General features: G+C 36.5%; 1 protein-coding gene across 1 annotated transcript in view; it reads left to right on the forward strand.

The window, feature by feature from the left end:
• Positions 1 to 19,391, forward strand: part of LOC102227459 (CDK5 and ABL1 enzyme substrate 2-like) — a 40,281-nt gene extending 20,890 nt beyond the window's left edge. Inside the window, exons 3-10 of the mRNA XM_005811093.3 lie at positions 2,665 to 2,742; positions 4,548 to 4,656; positions 4,735 to 4,903; positions 9,518 to 9,615; positions 12,961 to 13,067; positions 13,150 to 13,269; positions 15,147 to 15,231; positions 16,812 to 19,391. Of these exons, the coding sequence (XP_005811150.1) occupies positions 2,665 to 2,742; positions 4,548 to 4,656; positions 4,735 to 4,903; positions 9,518 to 9,615; positions 12,961 to 13,067; positions 13,150 to 13,269; positions 15,147 to 15,231; positions 16,812 to 16,958 (913 nt within the window). The 3' untranslated portion in view covers positions 16,959 to 19,391. The remainder of the gene's footprint in view (positions 1 to 2,664; positions 2,743 to 4,547; positions 4,657 to 4,734; positions 4,904 to 9,517; positions 9,616 to 12,960; positions 13,068 to 13,149; positions 13,270 to 15,146; positions 15,232 to 16,811) is intronic.
• Positions 19,392 to 20,635: the final 1,244 nt, after the last annotated feature.

Consider the following 20,635-nt stretch of genomic DNA (forward strand, 5'->3'; position numbering starts at 1 on the left):
TCTGATTTTATGTTAGGAGCTAAAAAAATCCCTTCATTAAATCTCCATTTTGCTGCAATTTCATTTTTCAGTTTCCTCCAACTTGATTTGTTGCCACCTTGGTTCCTGTTTCTGCACGTCAGCTTGTTTTAGAAATGATTTGACAAAATAAAGCAATATTTTCTAATTGATAGATCTGAATAATTTACTCAGTTGTTTTTTTTTTTATTTCTGTTTTAATGTCCATTCAGACTGGTCCATAAAAACACCCAGTTATTTTTAATGGAATTTAAAATTAAACATCTCCAAATAAATAAATAACATGTGTACTTCAGGGGTGTCCAAAGTGTGGCCCGGGGGCCATTTACGGCCTTCTGAAGGAGTTTGTGTGGCCCCAAACCTCAATGCAAGTTTAGGTGGTTCATGCAGATGGACTCTTTTTTTTTTCTAGAGCAACTTTTTTTTTTTACAGATAAATAACATCTTCTTAAAAAAGAGATACAAATGTCCATTTATCAACATTTTTGCAATCTTCTTACTAGAACCTCAAGCATTGACCTACTTTTACTCAACGCAAATTGTTCAGCCCAAAAAGAAAATAATCGAGCCTAAAAAGTTAGAAACTGTATGCCTGTCTTATGATAACGCAATTGTGCAAATCATTTTTTTTTACATTTTTTTCTACAATTATTTAACTAAAAAGGAGAAAAAGGCCCAGAAAGTTTGGCTTTTGCAGCTCAAAAACCAAACTGTTTTTGGCCCAAAACGTTTGGACAACACTGGTGTACTTGTTAGAAGTTATTAAACAAATAAGCACAACTGAACAAGTTTAGAAGTATAAATCAACGTCCATGTTCCAACATCTTTGCTGACCCCAAACTGTTGTCAGATGATTGATAAATGTTTTGGGGAATGATCTGCTCCTCGTCCTTTTCGACCAGCTCTCCCGCCGCCATTTCAACATTTGAAATTTCCTCCATTTTCTCAAGCTTACCATCTGTTTTACTTCCTACAGACTGGACAGGGGGTTTTAAAACACCCAAAATACCAAATTTATGACAAAGATTACGTTGATCTTTGTCATAAATTTTGGTGTTAATTTTCAGTTTATCGCCCAGGCCTAATCCTGTGTTTTAATTTTGAACCTCCAGAACACCAATTTGGATCCGGAGGTCTGTTATGAAGTTAGTTATGTAATAATGTCACTGAATGTTATGAAATGTGTCCTAACAGCTCGGTGAACTTGGGGTCTCCCCAGCTGGGTTCTGACTGCAGCAGCCATGTTGTGATTGGTCCACTGTTTCCTCTCCTCTGCCTGGTGACTTCCTGTTCTTGACTTTCCCACTGATCATCAGAGACAAGCGAGGCGACCGTGCCGAAGGTCCACTTTGAGATAAAAAAGCCTATCTGAAAACAAAAGCATCTTTTATTTTTTTATTAATCCCTTATCCATAGAGCCAATGTCAGCACTAATCTCATAAAGCCATGCAGGTCATATTAGCCAAGATTTCTTTTAAATCTCTGTTTAATTTGTGAATATTGTTAAATCCAGTTTATGTAACCACTTCAGCAGATTTGCTGCTCTCTCTGCCAGCGTTCTGATTAACTTCAAAGCTGATCTGGCTGCGTTTTAGCGTAGCATCTGCTTCGCTTTAGCAGTTTTAAAACAGGCTGCTTGTAATTTCGTGGACATCCTCATCGTTTTGCGTCACTCCGACACTGACCTCTGTTTCAGAGAAACACAAGGTCAGTAAATATGAAGTTGTCCAAAGGCTTCATATTGAAAACAGATTAGCATGTGTTTTTTGTTTTCACACGTTTGTCTTAATTGTGAGCCTGAGTGTTGGAGTGTGAATATGTTTCTCCAGAGCGGCGCTCCTCGGGGGTTTGACCTCTGGAGGAGATGCTTTAAAACACACACACACTCTCACGCTCCAGACGGTGCACTGATAAGACGTCATAGTTAACACATCAAAGCTAAAAAGGCAAGCAAAGCATCTTTCTTCTTTTAAAAAAAACACAAAATGAATTGATTTTTAAGTAGGGGTGAGCATTTACCATATCTTTGATCATTTACTGTGAAAGGATTCCCCCTTTCTTTGGTACAGAAAATAAATTAAAATGACCAGATTCAAGGAATCAAACATATTTACCGTCCTCTGAATAAGCTTATAATGGGTTTTAATTAATAATTTGTTGTATTAGCCAATAACAATAATTGGAATATGTTCATATTTTTAGGATACAATAATTTTTGTTCTTGCCCCATATTAAATATTGTTTTGTTTATTGCATGCTCAGTAATTTTTAAGACTAGTTGCCACATTTCTCTTCATAATGTTAAAATATTACGTTACCCAAGTGTTGCAGGGTTGCAGAGTCACTAACATGGACGGGCGGATAAATTTACCATGTAAATATGTCCAGAAAGTGAGTAAAATAATAAATAAATACTATTTCAGTTTTCAGATGCTTCATGGTGTTTGCTGAGAGCTTCTCAGCTCAGCTGTTTCGAGTCACAGCTGTGCTTCAGAGTTGACTGTCTGTGTGTGTTTTTGCGATATGACGACGGCCGCTGCTCCCCTGAGATCCTGCAGCCCAGCCGAGCCTCGGTTCTGCTCTTATAAATGGAACCGAATGGGACAGATGTTAACCGGTTTGGGTTTGGGCTTTTTTGCATTTCAGGATCGTGCTCATCTGTGCGAAGAGGTCTCTGTGTGCTGCCTTCTCTATCCTGCCGTACGGAGAGAGCTTCTACCTCAGGTAATCAACACACTTCATTCAGCATCAATCTCAGCAGACTGAAGGACTGGGGACGGGGACAAAGGGTTCAAGAAGAGAAAGAAAGCCGGCCACAGGAGGAGATAAACTGGAAGATGTCATTTCCTACTTCAAGACAAAGGAAAATGAGAGAGGAAGCAGTTTGGAAAGCTGACATGAAGCCATCTGGGTTAACCTTGGATCTCCCTGATGACTGACGCAAACACAGCGATATAATCGCACATAAACATCCTCAAAGATACCACTTAGTTCTCACACAGACGCAGAGGAGGAGTTATGTAAACTTCATTCTAATCTTCATACACTTTGTTTCAGGATGATATCTTTTGCACGCCATCACGTCTCGTTGGTGTGATGCTGCAGAACGACAGGAAAACAACCTGATAATTATCATAACCTTACTACTGCCCCCACACACACATGCATACGTGGAAATGGTTTGAACACACACACAGTGGTTGAGGCAGATGAGACGCTTTTGTTTTTTCTGTTTCACCCGCAGAGGGAACGAGCTCAGACCTCACATTTTATCAAGTAGCTGCGGCTGTGATCTGGAACTGAAAGGATCCAGCGCTGTGGTTTCTGTGACCTTTCAGGCACAGACACGTCCCACTTTTGTTTTTAGACGCTCTAATGTGCAATCTATTTACATTTCCTAGCTCGTTGTCTTGAAACTTACAAACTCTAACTTTATGTTTCTCAGTTCCTTGCAGAATGAGTCATGTGCCTTGAAGTTTTTCATTTTTACTAATGACGAACTGAAATTGGATGTGGTAGACCTACAAAGATGCATCAAACATTGGTCATGGTTTTCAAAATGGCTTAGAGATTAAAAAAACCTTCTGAGTGCTGCAAGTCATTTGGGGTTTATCTCCACCAGCTAGATGCTATGAAATTGTCACGTATTTGTCACACACCACCCGAACTGCATCAGTCAGATTGGGTGGAAAGTGAATACGAATATACATGTTTACGTCTTGGAACCCGATCCTCTAAAGGTCTCCGCATATATAAACAAGAACTACAAACGACATGAAAAATGTTTCAAACTGAGGAGAATCGATAAATTTAGTGTGTCTGTCTGTCTTCATGAATATGCAAAACATTTGCACACAGATGTGTCTGCAGTCAGCATGAGGAATAGATACAATGGCAGAGAGTTTGCATGAGGGACCCCACATTTTCACTTCGAGTGGATCTTCCGTGCAAATCAGAGCTGTTTATTTAAACATCTCAGAGTTTCCACCAGTGTTTCATAAGCCTGGCGGGCCACCAGGCTTTACTCGCCCCCCACCACCAGGCTAAGTGTTGTTTGTTTATCTTAAGTGACTTTTTAAAATCAGAATCTGAATGCTTCTTATTGTTCATTCCATTTCAGAAGACCATAAACAGACAAAAAATAACAAGGAAGACACCAGTAACATTGATAGCAAAGAGTTAAGATAGATTTATATACATCAGTAATCTTTAGCAAACAATTCTTCCAAAAGATAATGGCATTTCAGTAGTTTTATTTAACTGTATTTTCTTCAAAATTTCCTTAACATTTTTTAATACAAAAACACGACGGGGCAAATGGTGAACTGCCCACATGCCCCTACCACCAGGCTTATCTAGATTTCCAGGAGAAATCCTGGATCTTATACACAAAGTATTTACGGAAAAAAATAAAATCAAAAGTAATTCTTTCATTATGAAATCTAGAAATTTGAGTCTGTATATAAACAGGAACTCTGTCATGCTGTCGGCTGCATTTGTTTCAGTTCCCTGCCTCTTTTTGTGCTTAGTGACCCCACATTAAACCACCCCAGGAGGAGACACTCCTCTGGAAACATTTCCACCACCCTGGAGATGGTGCCGGGACTTGAGGGTTTCCAGCTGGACTCGTATGGGAGGGTAAGTTTCTCCTCTCTTCTTTTCTAACCTAAAGTCATCTATCTTCAGATCCATTCATTTACTTTCTTGCCCCGTCAGTCGGTGTCCTACGCCCAGTTCCTGTACCCCACCAACGCTCTGGTGAGGTGCAAGCCGTCGTCAGTCAGCGACCTGACGCTGCAGATCCCCATGTCCAGGAGCACACACAGCATCCCGGGCAGGAGCCACCCGCCCAGCCGCCTGAGCAGCACCGTGGGACTGGACCTGGGTAACGAACGCACACAACAATGCAAATGTAATGCAAAAACAAGTTATTAGGAACAAATCCTGAAACATCAAGTTACTGTCAAGCAAATTAACACATAAAAACTATTATTTTATATTAACTTTGACTTTCAGAGATGTAATCAATTTTATATTGATCTATTTTTACAAATTCACTTTCAATACTTTCACTATTTTAAATATTCCTTAAATGTTTTTTTCTTTTGGTTTTTGACTCGGCTTGAGGTGATGGCGTTAATCTCTTAATTATTTTGTTTTATTTGTTTTAGTGTAAGCACTTTGGCCAACGGTGTTGTTTTAAAGTGATTTATAAATCAAATTGTAGCTTTTGATATTAATGAACCAAAAGGATGAAGTTTTCCAGATGTTCTTTTGTCCCATTATTTCAGCAGAGCGGATCTTAACGTGATTTTCTTTACTCATTTTTTGCCTTCAGTCCAGCTGGAAAAAAAAATCTGCACACATTTTACACAACCTTTTTAAAAAAGACAACTTGAATTGTTTTTATAAATATTTATTCTAGACATTTTGTTGTCATTGAAGGAACCACATTTTTTTTTCCTCATTATAGGTTTTAAAATAGTGGAAAATCACAAAACTTTAGCAAAACCAGTATTGATATATTTTCATCTGCGCTGATGTTGCTAGAAAGTGAAGAAAATAAAACCACATAGTTTCCAACTTGATGATGAGAAACTTAGGTAAAAAAATATTACTGACACTTTCTTATTTCTGTTATGGAAATTCCATTAAGAAAATGAAAAATGGCTAAAACTTACATTTGTTATATTTAAAAGATTAATTGGTTCTAATTGGGGCATTTTTATCCAAGTTTTGGAAGACCTCAGGGTTAGGTGGTGTTTTTTTTTTATTGTCTTTCTGCAAAATGCATGGAAGGATTTAGCGCAGTGTATGCTACTCCAGTTTATCTGCATTAATGCTGCAACCACAGAAGTGGATCTGAGTTTTCCCAAAGGAAACGGTGAAACCCCAGCACAGGGACCGACTGCAGGGACCTGTTGCTGAAATGAGTCTAACTGTGTCTTTTTTTATCTTCTGGCTTTTGGGGAAAAGAAAATCAGTATTCCTACTCCGTCTGACCACAGTCCATGTTTTCAGCCCAGATATTTCTGAATATCTTTGGAAATCAAAGTTGATTATTGATGAGATTCGTGCAGAACAGTTGAAGCGACTTTGGTGAATATCTATTTTCTTCCCTAATGAATGTATTCTTCACTCTACTGCTGATAGAAAAATATTTACTTTTTCTTTCACGTTCTCAGCAGCTCCTTTAAGTGTCTGTACCAAATCATGTTTTCAATCGCCTAACATTACCTGACTTTTATTACATCATCTATGCTCCTCAACGCCCCCTAGTGTTTGTTTATTGTGTTGCAAGGCTGAAAAAGCTCAGTGACAGCCAGTGGGTTGCAGTCAGTTTGCCACACTTTAATCTTTCAGATCATCAAACTGATTTTATTATCAGACAAAGACAAACTTTTTCAAATGACAATTTTGTTTATTAAGAGAAAATCAAATCAATCTGGCTCTTAGTGAAAAAAGTTGTGACAAACCTAAAACATTTTCAGCAGCTGGATAAGTTTGTTTTACGTTGATGTGGAGGAATTAGAGGTGGATTGTCCTGCTTAACAATCCAAGTTGGTTTTAGTTTGCTTGTTATCTCAGATTTGAAGAGTAGGATTTTCAGCTGGAGAGCAGGATCTGTTTGACTGTCAGCCTGTGGTACTATTTCCTGAAATGCTGTTTGTTTTACCTCCGATGTAATGGAAACGTCTGTGTTTGTCGTCAGTCCACTGAAGATTTTCCCAAATGTCCTGGGATCATAAAGATGTTTTTTTTTGGCAAATGTGAGATGCATCTTTGTTTAGTTTTTTTTTTTTTTTTGGTCAGCAGTCGTTTTTTTCCTTAGAGCTCATAGATGCCGTTTTTTTGCCTTTCTTACTGTTAAATTATGAATAATGACCTCATCAGAGACAAATGAGGCCTGCAGAGCTTTAGATGTTGTTCTGGGTCGTTTTGTGACCTCCAGGATGAGTCAGGACTTCGGGAGTCCGACCTCTCCTGGGAAAGGGCACCGCTGTTTCATGGTTCCTCCATTTGAGCAGAATGGCTCTGACTGTGGTTCACTGAGGTCTTAGCCTTGACGTTTTAACCATTTCTACTCTGATAGATGTCACTGACGTTATTTCTCATCTGGGCTTTAAATTCCCAAGATTTTTTGCACATAACATGTCAGATTTTGAGATTTCTCACCCATGATGTCAGACTGGTTCTATCTAAAGGATATAATGATCCTAGAGGGTGTGTTCTTAATTATTCATTTTGAAACTACATGTTTTGTTGACTCAAGTACACTTTGGTATTAAAATTAGTTTTATCTGAGATATTTAAGACTCTATAATGGACTGGCTGCCTGTCCAGAGTGTAGGCCTGTTGCAGTAAAGAAGAAAACAATGAATCATATGATAAATTCAAACAAGCTCAATAATTTTCATTTGCATAATTTGTCATTTTTCTCATTTCTCTCTTTCTATCAGAAACTGAGTGATAAAAGTTTTCAGTATACTGCTTTTTGTTGCAGTATGAGGTTCTAATTGTTTTTAAAGAACCGAGACTTAATTCATTTTCTGTGTTGTTTCTGTTGTTTTGTCTATTTTGGATATTTAAAATGTCTTCCACTTCCAGTGTCCAAGGTTATTGATCTTTGAGAATGTGTTCCTGCATTATTATACTATTACATTACATTACTTGAAGATGGTCTTTAAACAACAATATTATTATTTATTGCAATAACATTGTGGTCAAATAAATCAGTATTTGTCTCCAGAAAACATTTGTCTTGCTCCATACGGACCACTGATTTTGAAAATTTTAGTTTTAAATTTGAAAATCTCTACATTAACCTGCATCAGAACATTTAATAACTTTAATTTCAGATGTAAATTATATGGTTTTAGATATAAGAAGTGAATCCAGGAAGTAAAGCCAGAGGGGCAGGAAGGCAAAAACACAAAGACAGATGAAGGACGCCACTGGAGGAAGTGAAAACAAATACAGGATGGAGGGAGGGACAACAAACAGCTGTGCTGGAGTTTGGGTCAGAGTATATCTCCAGCATATGTCACATCCTTTATCTGCAAACACACACACACACACACGCACACGCCGGATTGTTTTAATATAACACAGCTGTGTGTGTGCGGGTTGAGGAAACTCTTAATTTGTGTCAGCATGCACACTGATGTAAGGATGGTATTTTTAGTTTTCCTGTGATGTAATATTTCATCCTCTTAAATCTCAGTTTACATATAAAGTTAAAGATGCCAGAAAATTACAGAACCTCCCTCTGTCTTCAGTTTCTATCTGTTTAGAGGCCCAGCTGCAATAACCGAGCTCATCAGAAGGTCGGCTAACATCTGCATCATGTGACCTCTCTGCAGGTTGAGCTGCATATAGTTAAAACAAAAGCAAGATTGTTTAGCTAAAACATAAACAAAATGGCCTTTTATTGATCTTATTGTTCTTCATGGTGTGGCAACAGTTTGTGTGCAGAGTCCTCCATCTGGAAAGATGTTTAAAAAATAAGTTCTTTTGTTGTTCCACCTGCAAAATGATTAAAATAATCGTTAATTTAAGGATGTTTAATATGTAGCAGGAAAAATGTTAAGAAATAACATAATTATTGTCATATTTGTTGTAAATGTGCTGAACCCAGCAGGTTTTATGTAGGATTTAGGTTTGGGGATTGGAGGAATTGTGAGCTTGACTCTTATGAATCATTTAATTGTTGATTTGGTCGTACATTTTGGATCGTTATCACTTGGTTTCATTACTCTAACAAAGGTTAGATTTTTAAATAAAAATGTTTTGGGATATTAGAGAGTCTACAATTCCATGCACTGTAGGGCTGAAACGACTAATCGGATTAATCGATTATTGAAATAATTGTCAACTTATTTAGTAGTTGGTTAATCATTAACCAAAACAGTACAAAAAATATAGAAAGTTTGCATTTAAGATGATAAAAAAAAAACATTGTAAAAAATGTTTTACCCGAACCCCCCCTGGTTCAAATTTTGTAAAAAAAAAAAAAAAAAAAAAAAGCTCATTAACACCTTTCATTATCCAATTATTAATTATTTAATCCAAAAAATATTCAACATGAGTATTTTCTAGCTGTAGATGCATCCTTTGCCACTAATGATTTAAGCGTTCTCTAAATGAATGCTGTTATTGCATTTTAGGGAATAACATGTTCTTATTATAAAAATTATAAATTATTTGTTTACTTGCATCTTTAAATGTATTTCTGATATTGTGTAAAAAACTAAAGTTAAGTGGTTCAATGAAAAATCTGCAGAATTTGCCTTTTTTTTATCTGAATAATTATTTATCATAATATTTAATTTCTAAAAAAAGTCATTAGTTGCAGCCTTAATGCAGATTAGGACAGATTCTCCAGCTTTTTTCAATTTTCAAAACAAAATGGCATCTTTCTTGACCCTTGGATACAGAAAGTGATTAATTACTAGCAGTGTGTTTGTTTTTGAATGTGTCTGATTCTGTTTTGGTTCAGGTGTGGAAGACGTGTCAGAATACGACCCCAACCTCCTCAGTGACCCCCAGTGGCCTTGTGGGAAACATAAACGGGTGCTGATCTTCGCCTCCTACATGGTAGGAATTCACGCCGCTGCCGCATTCAAACGCTGTCCGTGTTAACTACAAGGCGTATTCATATTTTTAGTTTTTTGTTTTGAACACATGGTCTCGTCGTTCCACATCCCAACGCTTGGCAAATTTAGATGATTAATTGCTTTCTGTACACTGCTAGTTTATAAAAAATCTATCTTACTGGATTTAAGGCTGTGTGAATGTGTATAAAGTAAGAGGAATATTTCAGATAATCCGAGCTTTGATGGCGGGGCAGCTGTGGTGTGGCTGCAGCCTCTGAGCCGACGTCAGTCTAACATGCTCTGAGCTCTCGGTGTGACGCCAACTGACCTGCCGGGCGGCTCCAAGACTTCAGCAGCAGATCCTTTAAGCCCTTTAAGTTGAGGTTTGAAGCCTCTGCGTATCAGATTTGCTCCAGCTCATCACTAAACACCTCGTTGGTGGGTCACGGTTTATCCTCACCACCATCAGGGAGACCAGCAGCCGCCCACTGGCAGACAGTTTTTTATATATATATATTTTCTTAATTCAAGTTGAGGTAGTTGAGTTATCTGTTCTTATTTATTGAATTCAATGTATTTATTTTGCAGCATTTCTAACAACTATTATCTGAAGGTACTTTACTGGACTAAAAGCTTTGATTTATACATAATTACAGTAATTTCTGGACTATTGAGCAGAAGCAATAAACCAGTTAATCAAATGATTAATTGGTTTAAATGATTAATAAACCAATCTCTTCCTACCAAAAACTGAATGATGAAAGTCTTCAGTCTGGTGCTTTGGTCTAAACTAGTCTTTTTTTGAACAACAATGAACTTTTAAAAGCCTTCAAGCAAAATAAAAACACTGCATCTCCAAAGATGTATGACACAATATTGGGCTTGTACCAGTCCAGTCCAGTCCAGACCAGACCAGTTCAGTCCAGTCCAGTCCAGACCAGTCCAGACATTCACTGCTGGTTTTCTGTTTTACGTTCAGCTCTGCATTGGCTTACTGCAGTTCCTAATTAGGAATATCAAATGGCTCTTTATAACAATGCTGCCTCATAAAATTGATTTCTAAAAGTGGAATAAATACTGGAGTTCGTTACGACACAGCTGGATTTCTGGTTTTTCTAATTCTGAAAAGTGGGGCAAATTAGCAGTTGAATAAAAAAAACCTGAAGAAAAGATGAAAATGTGGAGCCATCATGAGAAACTTGCCTCCTTTACGTCGGTAGAATTATCCTGGAGGCTGCGGTTTAGTTTGATCCCTCTCTTGAGATGAATTAAATGTATGGAAACACACACACACACACACAGGCTAATGTCATGCTACTTAACTCCTCTGAGAAGATTAATGTGAGGTGGGTTGCTCTGACACCCACCTCAGAGCAACCCAAGAAGTGTGGGATTATTTTACCACCTTTAAATTATGCCTAATCTGTGGATACATCACGGCATACTCTTACACTTTTACTGACATTTGAATAAACACAGATTTAAGGACGAATTAAGGAAGCTTACCTTCATTCATTGCTGTCTATAACAGGCAGAGGGAACGTAGCATGAAGCTGACATGAAAGCTCGAAGGAAGGATTAGGAGAAAACTGAAGCAGATTTGTTTTTTAAAGTATGGATTTATTCAGAAAATTACAAAGACTACAATTGTTTTACAAAATTAATACAGTACTGTCCAGACTCAGGGTACATCCCTAAAAAGTCTTAAGTAAAAAAAGGTAAGTTGGCCTTTTAATGTTAATCACAGGTCTTAAATTTTGTCTTGACAGAACTGTGTTTATTTATTTTTTTCAGCAGGTTTTTTAATCCAGGCAAACGTTTGAGTCGTAGATTTAAAAGTTTTACCGTAAATTTACGGAGTTTTTTTTACAGTGTGGACTGTAAGTCGCTTTACCAGATAAACTATATTTTCCAACATGTAGTCTGGAAAATATGGTAGCTTCTTTATCAGTTCCTGCACTTTGCAGTAGTAGTGATTAGACACTAGATAGTGTACAAATATATGGATTATAATAGGGTTAGCTCAACATTTACAACCAGATCCCTCAATGTTTTTCAGTGTAGCAGCTGCCCCATAATCAGCTTGAGAGTAAAAACCTTTTTTTTTTTTTTTTGCCATTTCTGTTCCCATGTGAGGGAAAACTTTAGCGATATGCAACAAGGCCAACAACCTCTCATGCTTTTCTTTGTGTCGTATCACACAAACTAATAGGAGGAAAACATATTGAAAACAAATGATTTGTTGCAGTTGGAGTGCATAAAGGCATCAGCAGCATGTTTATTTTTGGCTGTAAATCAAGTTCTGATTGTATTAAAGCTTTTTTTCCCCCAGTGGCTGCATGGTCACTCTGCAATCACTACAGGCCTCACATCTGCATCAAATGATTCCCATTGATTTCTGCACAGCAGAAAACATAATAAAGCTAATTAATTAAACCAATTGACATATTTTAAATGTGCCAAATGTGTTCATATACATCTTTTTCATAAATCCCTCACAAAGTAGCTTTATGTGAATAGATGACATCTTTCTGCATTAGCACACTTTACCCTTAAATCAGGTATTCCTTATTCATTTAGAGAAAAAGACGTATATATGCAGGTATATTTATGTAAATGTAAAAGGCACAAAGACATCCTGTTCTCAAAGATTAGTGCCATTTGTGACATGCATCACATTAAGAGGATCAAGAGGATAACGTTGCCACTTTGTTCATTAAAATATTGCATCTTTATTTTATTGCTCACCACTTAAATTGTTTTAAGTTGGAAAAACAATATGGCCCCTGAATACTTTCAACTTTCAAACTAGCATCTAGTGACAAAACTAGATGCTAGTTTGTAAAACGGTATTTTATATTTTCTCTTTTGTAACGTCAATTTACCAAAAAATAAAGTTAATCCCTCAGTTTCTTTGTTTATAAACCAGCTACTATCTTTTTTAAAGTCTGCATAAATCTGAGTTGGGCTTTATGAACTTATTTTGTCATTAAATGAACAAAAATACAAATTACATAATTCATATTTCACAATCCGGTCATGCAAAAGATGGAGCACAATGACTTTCTCTAAAGTGAAAAACAATCAGGAACAAACGGCGTCATGGAGAGCAGTTTGAAATTTCCACATTGTCCTGAATGTTTCTGTGAACAGTCGTTTCCAATTGTCCTGTAAAATAATCCTTGTAATCCTGGTATAATGAGAGAAATATTTACTCCTCTCAATGTTTACATTCTCCTGCAGTTGTTTGACTGTTCTATACCTCTGCTTACACTCCATCCAGAGATCATCTTTCCTCTGTTTATGCATTTTTTCCCTCATTATGTTCTTTTTCTTTCTTCCTCAGACGACTGTTATCGAGTACGTCAAACCGTCCGATCTGAAGAAAGACATGAACGAGACTTTTAAGGAGAAGTTTCCCCACATCAAGCTCACCCTCAGTAAAATCCGCAGGTAAAGCTGTGAAATATAAACACTTAAATGTGTGTATTTTATTCTGTAAATCGTCTCTGACCGTCCTGGATGTTCTGCCCAGCCTGAAGAGAGAGATGAGTCTCGTCGGGGAGGACTGCGGCCTGCAGCCCGTCACCGTTGCCATGGCGTTTGTGTATTTTGAGAAGCTGGTTCTGCAGGGTCGGCTCAACAAACAGAACAGGTAAATTCAAACCTTTCGTTTCATATTCTTCCTTTTGTTTATTAATGTTTTTGGACTCCACTGTTTCTGCCTTCAGGTCAGTTCCACTCACTCTGCTGCAGAGCTGGGAAATATCTAGTTACATTTATTCAGTTACATTTACTTGAGTAACTTTTTGGGAAAAATGCACTTTTAGGAGTATTTTTACTACACTGAACTTTTACTTGAGTGATTTTATAATGAAGTATTGCTGCTTTTATTTGAGTAAATATTTCTGGATACTCTACCAACTGTGTGTAGGTTCACTGAATGAAAAACAGACAAAGACAGACACACAGCTGCAGTTTTTGTTATGTTTTTATAAATAAATCGGAAGGAACAGATTTAAGACATTTTTTGTTTGCTTTATTTTGTAATGATGTTATTTATATTAATTAGTTTCATTTTGATCTTTAAAATAACAAAATTTTCACATAACTTTATATTTAAGCCCATCTGAGGTCATTTTAAAATATTAAATGATCGATGATAATTTGATCAGTTATTCATAACTTGAGTAGCCATTTTTTCCAAATACTTTTTTACTCTTGAGTCATTTCTTGGATGGATACTTTTTACTTTTACTTTAGTGAAAACATGTTGAAGTAGTGCTACTTTTATGTGAGTAAAATCTCTTTTTTTTTTTTTTTTTGTGGGATCTACTCATCTCTCCTCTGCTGGAACGCTTGCGCCATCTTGTGGTTCACTTGTTATTAGGATAAAAAAAAAACAAGCTGCTACATTAATTATATCTCTGATAACCAGCTGTGCCTCACTGATTATCTCTGAAATTATATCATTATTTGCAGTGTTAATTGTTGCCCTTTAAAACCAAAGCAAAACTTTAGCCTCTCTGTCCGTCGCATAAAACATAAAAATATAATCATGTATTTTCTGTTAATCATTCAGAGCAAATAAATCGGCATCCTGCATGTTTTAGTGATTTTCTTGGTTCATTAGAGGATTTCTGCAGAATTTTGACATATTAAGGAGTAAAGCTGGGATGATATGATTTAAGAATAAAATCTCTGATTTTTTTCATATCGGATCCAATTTTCAATTTTAATCAATGGTTTGTTGTTGTTTTTTGCTCTCTTTCTTCTCTAGGGTAAGGCTACAAGAATATTTGTTTAACTTTGAAATATAGTCATTATATTGACAGAAAAATGATGCATTTGTACAAGAAAAAAGCCCTGAAAATTATGTGATAAAAACAACAACAACCTGTTTTATTTGGGGGTAAAAACCTTCCAGAGTTATCAGGATCTGACGTGACCACCTCAGTTTGTTTGGTTCGTTCTTCAAAATAAACTCAATCAAATGTTTAGTCAATCATTTCAATGTCCTGCTGCTAATCTGATACTGATGTGTTAAAAGATGAAGTATGTCTATTTATAAATATTTATCTGTAAAACTGGTGTCAAAGAATAACGTCACAAGATTCTCAGTGTTCCTCATTTAATGTTTTTATTTTTCATGTTGGAGTTCTCATGGAGTTACTACTTTATTCTCCAAATATTACAACTTTTTTCTTGTAATTTTTTTAAAATATATCGCAGCCTGGCCCTAATATTCCATCAAAGAGTTTACCCGAATTTAAAGTGCAAATAAATAGAAGCTGTAAAACTCGCTCGTCAAACAAGATGGCCGCCCTGGGTGTGCTGACATCACTCTGAACTACGGGAACCCGAGGAGTGTGTTGGTGGAAAAAACATCCAGATTTTCCAAAGATTAAATCATCCAATTTGATTAATCAATAAGATCAAGCTGTACATCCATGATTTAAAGTGACAGAAACCAACATGGCTGCCCCTGCAGACGCCTGATCAACTACCTGACATGTTGTTGTTGTTTTACAGGAAGTTGGTGTCAGCTGCCTGCATCCTTTTAGCTGCTAAGATCAGCAGCGACCTGAAGAAGCAGGAGGTCAAACACCTCATAGATGTGAGTCACACACACACACACACACACACACACGCACACATACACACACACACACACACACACCGGTTGTCATGGCGGTGACTCCCGCCTGCGAGTCAGATCAAGTTGCTCATGTGTTTATATGATTGTTCCACCTGAACAAGCGGAAAAAATCGGACTGGATCGCTGAGCTGCAGAATCTGAACTCTGAACCCGGTTCGCCCATCAGCTGGCGGTGACTCATTTAAAAACTTTAGCTTGAGCAGCTTCTTTTCCTCAGTTCACTGCAAAATACACATATTTATGTGCAAATATCTTAGTGCACTTCAACTAACTGGAAATTAACATTTCAGCAAAATATAGGAACTTGTTTTAAGTAAATAATTATTTTTTTTATTGATGATGAAGTACTACTAGCAGATTATTTCACATGGGGAAAAAGGTTTTATTGTAAGTGGAACTAGTCTCTTTTTATTAATATTAAGGAATTACTTACTTAAACTCTCATAACTTAGTTTTGTTTTTATCTAGTTTTAACTGGAAACTAGATGAAAAGTACTCTAAAATTGTGTTTTTGCTCCTCCCTCCACAGGTTTTAGCTAAAATAAACTCTTTGTGATTCTCTATCTAGTGCTAAAGAAATTCATGGTTATTTTTGCCTCGCAGCTGGTTGCTGTGAGAAACGTCTCCGAGGAGCCGAATGATGCAAATTTACCCAAAACTTCTCTTATCTTCTCACCAAGTTTATGATTTCCTCATATTTAAAACTCTGTGTGTTGTAAACTTCTCCTTACTCAACAAGCCAGAAGACTTGTCTACAAAAACACAACACAAATTTAGTCTGTCTGCCACAGTTCTTCTCTGATGGTATCGGCACAGAAATTTGAAACAGAAAACTAAAAAGTGTCTCAATTTTGCTCCTGCTGTTAAAATGTTACCTACCAGTGTTTCTATAACATTTTTTGTTTTGATTTTATTTGTTTTTATTAAATGTTTGGATGAAAACAGAGAATAAAACATGACATCAAGTAATTGGAAATGTACAGAAATTGAGTTTACCTCTTTATAGGTTTAGATATATATGGAAAAATAAAAATATTAAATATAAAGGACTGAATTTCTTTCTAAAAATATTTAAAATTCCCAAAGATGGCTGGTCCAAAAAGACAAACTTCTAATGGTTTAAATATTTTTACTTAAAAAACATTTAAAACTTTTGATTTTTTGTCTGTTTTTTGAAACTAATGTTTTAAATGTTTTATTTAAGATAGGATTTAAATTATTTGCATGTTTTCATCTTTCATTGTATTTATAATGTTGTGTAAAAAAGGCTTAAGTACTTAAATGAAAAATCTACAGAATGTTTTTATCTGACTAATCATCAGAATAATCAATTACTAAACTAATCATTTGTGCAGCTGTAAAATAAATAAATAAAAATATTTGCAATAACACTTTAATGCAAAGATATAAAGCAACAACACGGCTTGTTGTTAGCAGAAGTCTAATGGCTGATTGAATGAAGATTTACTAAAAACTCTCTAAACTTGAACTGATTCTTAAAAGTCGAACCATTGAATTGAGATTTGTTGTCTGTGCAGAAGCTGGAGGAGCGCTTCAGGATCAGCAGGAAGGAGCTGATTTCGTTTGAGTTCATCATCCTGGTTGCCCTGGAGATGGCGCTGTACCTCCCTGAAAGTAAAGTGTTGCCTCATTACAGGCGGCTGATGCAGCAGCAGCAGGTATAGCGGCGCTTGGCTCAGCGGCACAGCGGCAGTCTGCTGCTCCGTCTTCCACCCGGAGACTCCCAGCACCTTCCACCACCTACACTGTGATGATCCTCACGATGCCTTGCTCAGAGGCGGCTTCCACACCGTCCTCTGAGTGGTGCACAATAAAAACCTGAGAGGGGAACACCAAAGTTACGACACACTGTGACATCACCAAACGAATCATCAGAGAAATACTGAGGCCTGAGAAATTACTGTCCCCAGTATAAACCAGTCATTTTAGATCCAGTTCCTACCAGGAAACTCCCAGTTTGATCCTTAATTTTTTACACACAGTTGTAAAATTTAAAAAAGTTGTTTCTTTGACATGTTAGCAACTCTTCTGAGCGATAAGAAAGACTTATTTCAGTCTAAATTAATTTAAATAACTTAAAATGAACTTAATTTTTCTAGTACCTGAATTCACTGAAACATCGTAACAATAATCAATAAATAAAAAATATAAAATAGAAATAAATACCTTAAGGTAAGTATAGACCAATGTCAATTAATTTAGTGGTTTTAGTGAGCATCTTTTCAGTTTAATTATGCTCGAACATGCGTCACTGTGTTAAGAATGGGTGATATTGACTTAAAATTTCATCATAATCATTTTTTAAATTTTTTTATAGTTGATTAAATTCCTCAACATGCAGATGTGGCAGTGAGACAGATGTTGACTAAATGAACAATGTACAAAGTACAAAGAAGGATTTGAGTTTAACAGAATAACTTCTGTTATTTAGTGGGGATGCACCGATCCACGTTTTTCACTTCCGATACCGATATCTGAAGTTTAGTATCGGCCGGTAGTGGCCTGATACAGAAAAATATCGCTGGATTGACTTTTTTAATCACAGACATAAATCTACTGAATCACAACGTTTGTCAAACATGTAAAAAATAAACTGCTTCAAACCACTAAGAGGAGAATTAAGGAGCACAAGCTTTTAAAACGGTTAACAGGAGAGTTTAAATGTGTCGCCATGATTACTGAGCATTTGACAATCATTTTATTGCACTCCAAATAATCTGATCGGCTGCTGCCAGATGATGTTTCTGAGGATCAACGGAGGATAATTAGGAAGAGTTCCTGGAAAGTTTCGGGATCATCGTCTCCTCCTCCTCCATGTGCTGTGATCGTGTTTATTCACCGTCTGAAGGTGTTTCTGGTAGCGCCTGAAAGCGTCATCCACTTTTCTGTTCACACTGAGCTGCACTCAGAAGCTCCAGCTGTGGAGTTTGGATGTTTAAGTGCCTTTGTGTGGCGATTTCATGCAAAGCAGAGCTGATTCAGTCGTCTTCCTGTCCTGTAATCTGTTTTCCTGCTGTACCGGCAGACGCTGTGATCAGAAAACGTTTCTTCCGCTCTGAACATCTTCCAGCATGAGAAACGCTGCCCTCCTGTGTCCGCTGTCCGGAAACATCTGTAGTGTTTGTGTTGCTTACGGTTATCTCTGAAAAGTGAGTAAAAATGGATATTTTGAGACGGTGAAACAGGAACAAACGTTGTGGTAAACATCCCATTTAAGGGAAGGAACTCTCTGTGGCTGCAAACATCCTCATTCTCTGAATCATCACTAAACAAATTCCAACCTTTGGGTTCCTGAGCTGCAGCAGAAAAGCAATAATGAACTCTTGAACTCTATTTATTGTTTTTATTGTACAATAAAGGGATGAATCTGTATCCAGACCGAGGTTTCTGTCAGGATGTGTGCAGTTGTTCTTTTCTTCCTTCAAGCTGCAACGTTAAATCGGCTCCTTGAGCTTCTAAATTGGGCATTCTTCCTTTGGCGGCCATGTTGGGGGAAGTCACTTCCTGCTGAGCCTCGGTTATTTTTGCACTTTGCCTTTTTAGCCTCACCTCAGTCTTTATTTTGTCACTAACTAATAATATTTTTCTACATGTGAACAATCTTTATTGTAACCTTGGATGTTTTGAATGAACTGTGTCACAGAAACGTATTTATTGCTAATAATCCGTCAGATAAAGGAGAATCATGTGCGAGCAGATATATGTAGCTGAAAATTACTCCAAGTACAACCCGATTCTGATTCTGGTTCTGATTCTGATTCTGCGTTCTTAGACTGACATCCATGTTCTTCCACTTGTGTTTTTTCTGTTTTGTGTTAAAGAAAATGTGTTTGTTGGAGCAGGAGAGACGCTTCCTGTACTGCAAAAACACAAAGTATTTTTGTGTAGTTTCTAGTGCAAATATCTTGGCACACTTGGAATAAAGTAAAACTAATAAGTAACTTTTCAGCAAGATATAGGAGCTTGTTTTATGTCAATAATTTATAGTTCTTGGCAAATGATTTCTCTTGTAACAGGGGAAATATATCTTGTTACAAGTTAAATAATCTGCCAATGTAACAAGTACTTTGTTAATCAATATTAAGAAATTATTCACTTAAAACAAGATCCTACATCTTGCTGAAAAGTTACTTAAGTTAGTTTTTTCTTCTTTCAAGTTTCCTAAGATGTTTGCACTAGAAACTAGACAAACATTTCTCTACAGACCAAATGTTTCCATTTTCTTGTCTAATCTGGAGGTTTCTGCAGCTCCACCATCAGTTTCAGCATGCTGATTTCTGTTTTGTTTTATTTAGCCTGTCCCTGTTACGTTTTACATCCATCTCTGTGCTTTCATGGGTTGCAGTTAAAAAATTAAAACCATGGTGAGGATTCCTCTCCTGCTCCAGCTAAAAGTGCTGAATAATCTGCAGTCTGCTCACTTAATGGACAGCAGTCAGATTTTTAATCAATTAAGGAAAATAAATGAGCTTCATACAGAAGGTATTTGATAGAAAAATAAAAACAAAACACTTCAGCCGCCATTTTAAATGGTTATTTTGCCGAATCAGGTTAGCAAACACTATTTTTAACCTTTTGTTTTCCTTCAGGCAACAAAAATGACCATTTTCTGTTATAAAGTAACCAAAAATCTCTAAATATGGCCATATATGCTGCAGTCGTTTTCTCTACATTAGAGAAGTTTTATTTTTGCAGCTTTTATTCTCTCAGTTGACCTTAATTCTTTCCTATGTTGTGCCACAGCCTCATTTGTTTTATTTAGTTCATTTTTGACTCTTCTTCCAGCACTGAAACACTGTAAAGGGAAATATTTATCAAGTGTTTGTCTTCTGTTTCGCTCCGTTTTCATTTTAACTTATTTCTACTATAAGCTGACATGCGTTCTTTTTGTTTTTATGTAATTACCAGTTTATTTCGACAGCAATGTCACATGAGTGGAAGTTTTTGCAGTGTTATTTTCAGCTGCCAGTTTCAGTGAAACACATTTATTCAGTGCGTGAGAACGGCTGCTGCAGTGGAAATGAGTGCAGTTTTCTCTGCAGGACAGTTTGGTTTTCTAATTTGTCTTGCAAAACATGGAGACCATATACTGTTAGAACATGCAAATGTTTAATGTCAAATTTATTTTCATTAAAATATTTAAATTTACTGCTTTTTATTGTCACTTTTGTTCCAGATTTTATCATCTCAGCAAAATACTGTTTTTTGGGTTTTATTTTTTTATCAAACAATTACAAAATGGTGTCATCGAGAAAAAAATAAATAAAAATACTGTTGGTGTAGATGGAGTATCCAATGAATCTGAGTTTTATCCATGTTTCTTACTGTTTACATTCACAAT

This window comes from Xiphophorus maculatus, chromosome 1 (assembly GCF_002775205.1).
Source record: "Xiphophorus maculatus strain JP 163 A chromosome 1, X_maculatus-5.0-male, whole genome shotgun sequence".
In the NCBI taxonomy this organism is placed as follows: domain Eukaryota; kingdom Metazoa; phylum Chordata; class Actinopteri; order Cyprinodontiformes; family Poeciliidae; genus Xiphophorus; species Xiphophorus maculatus.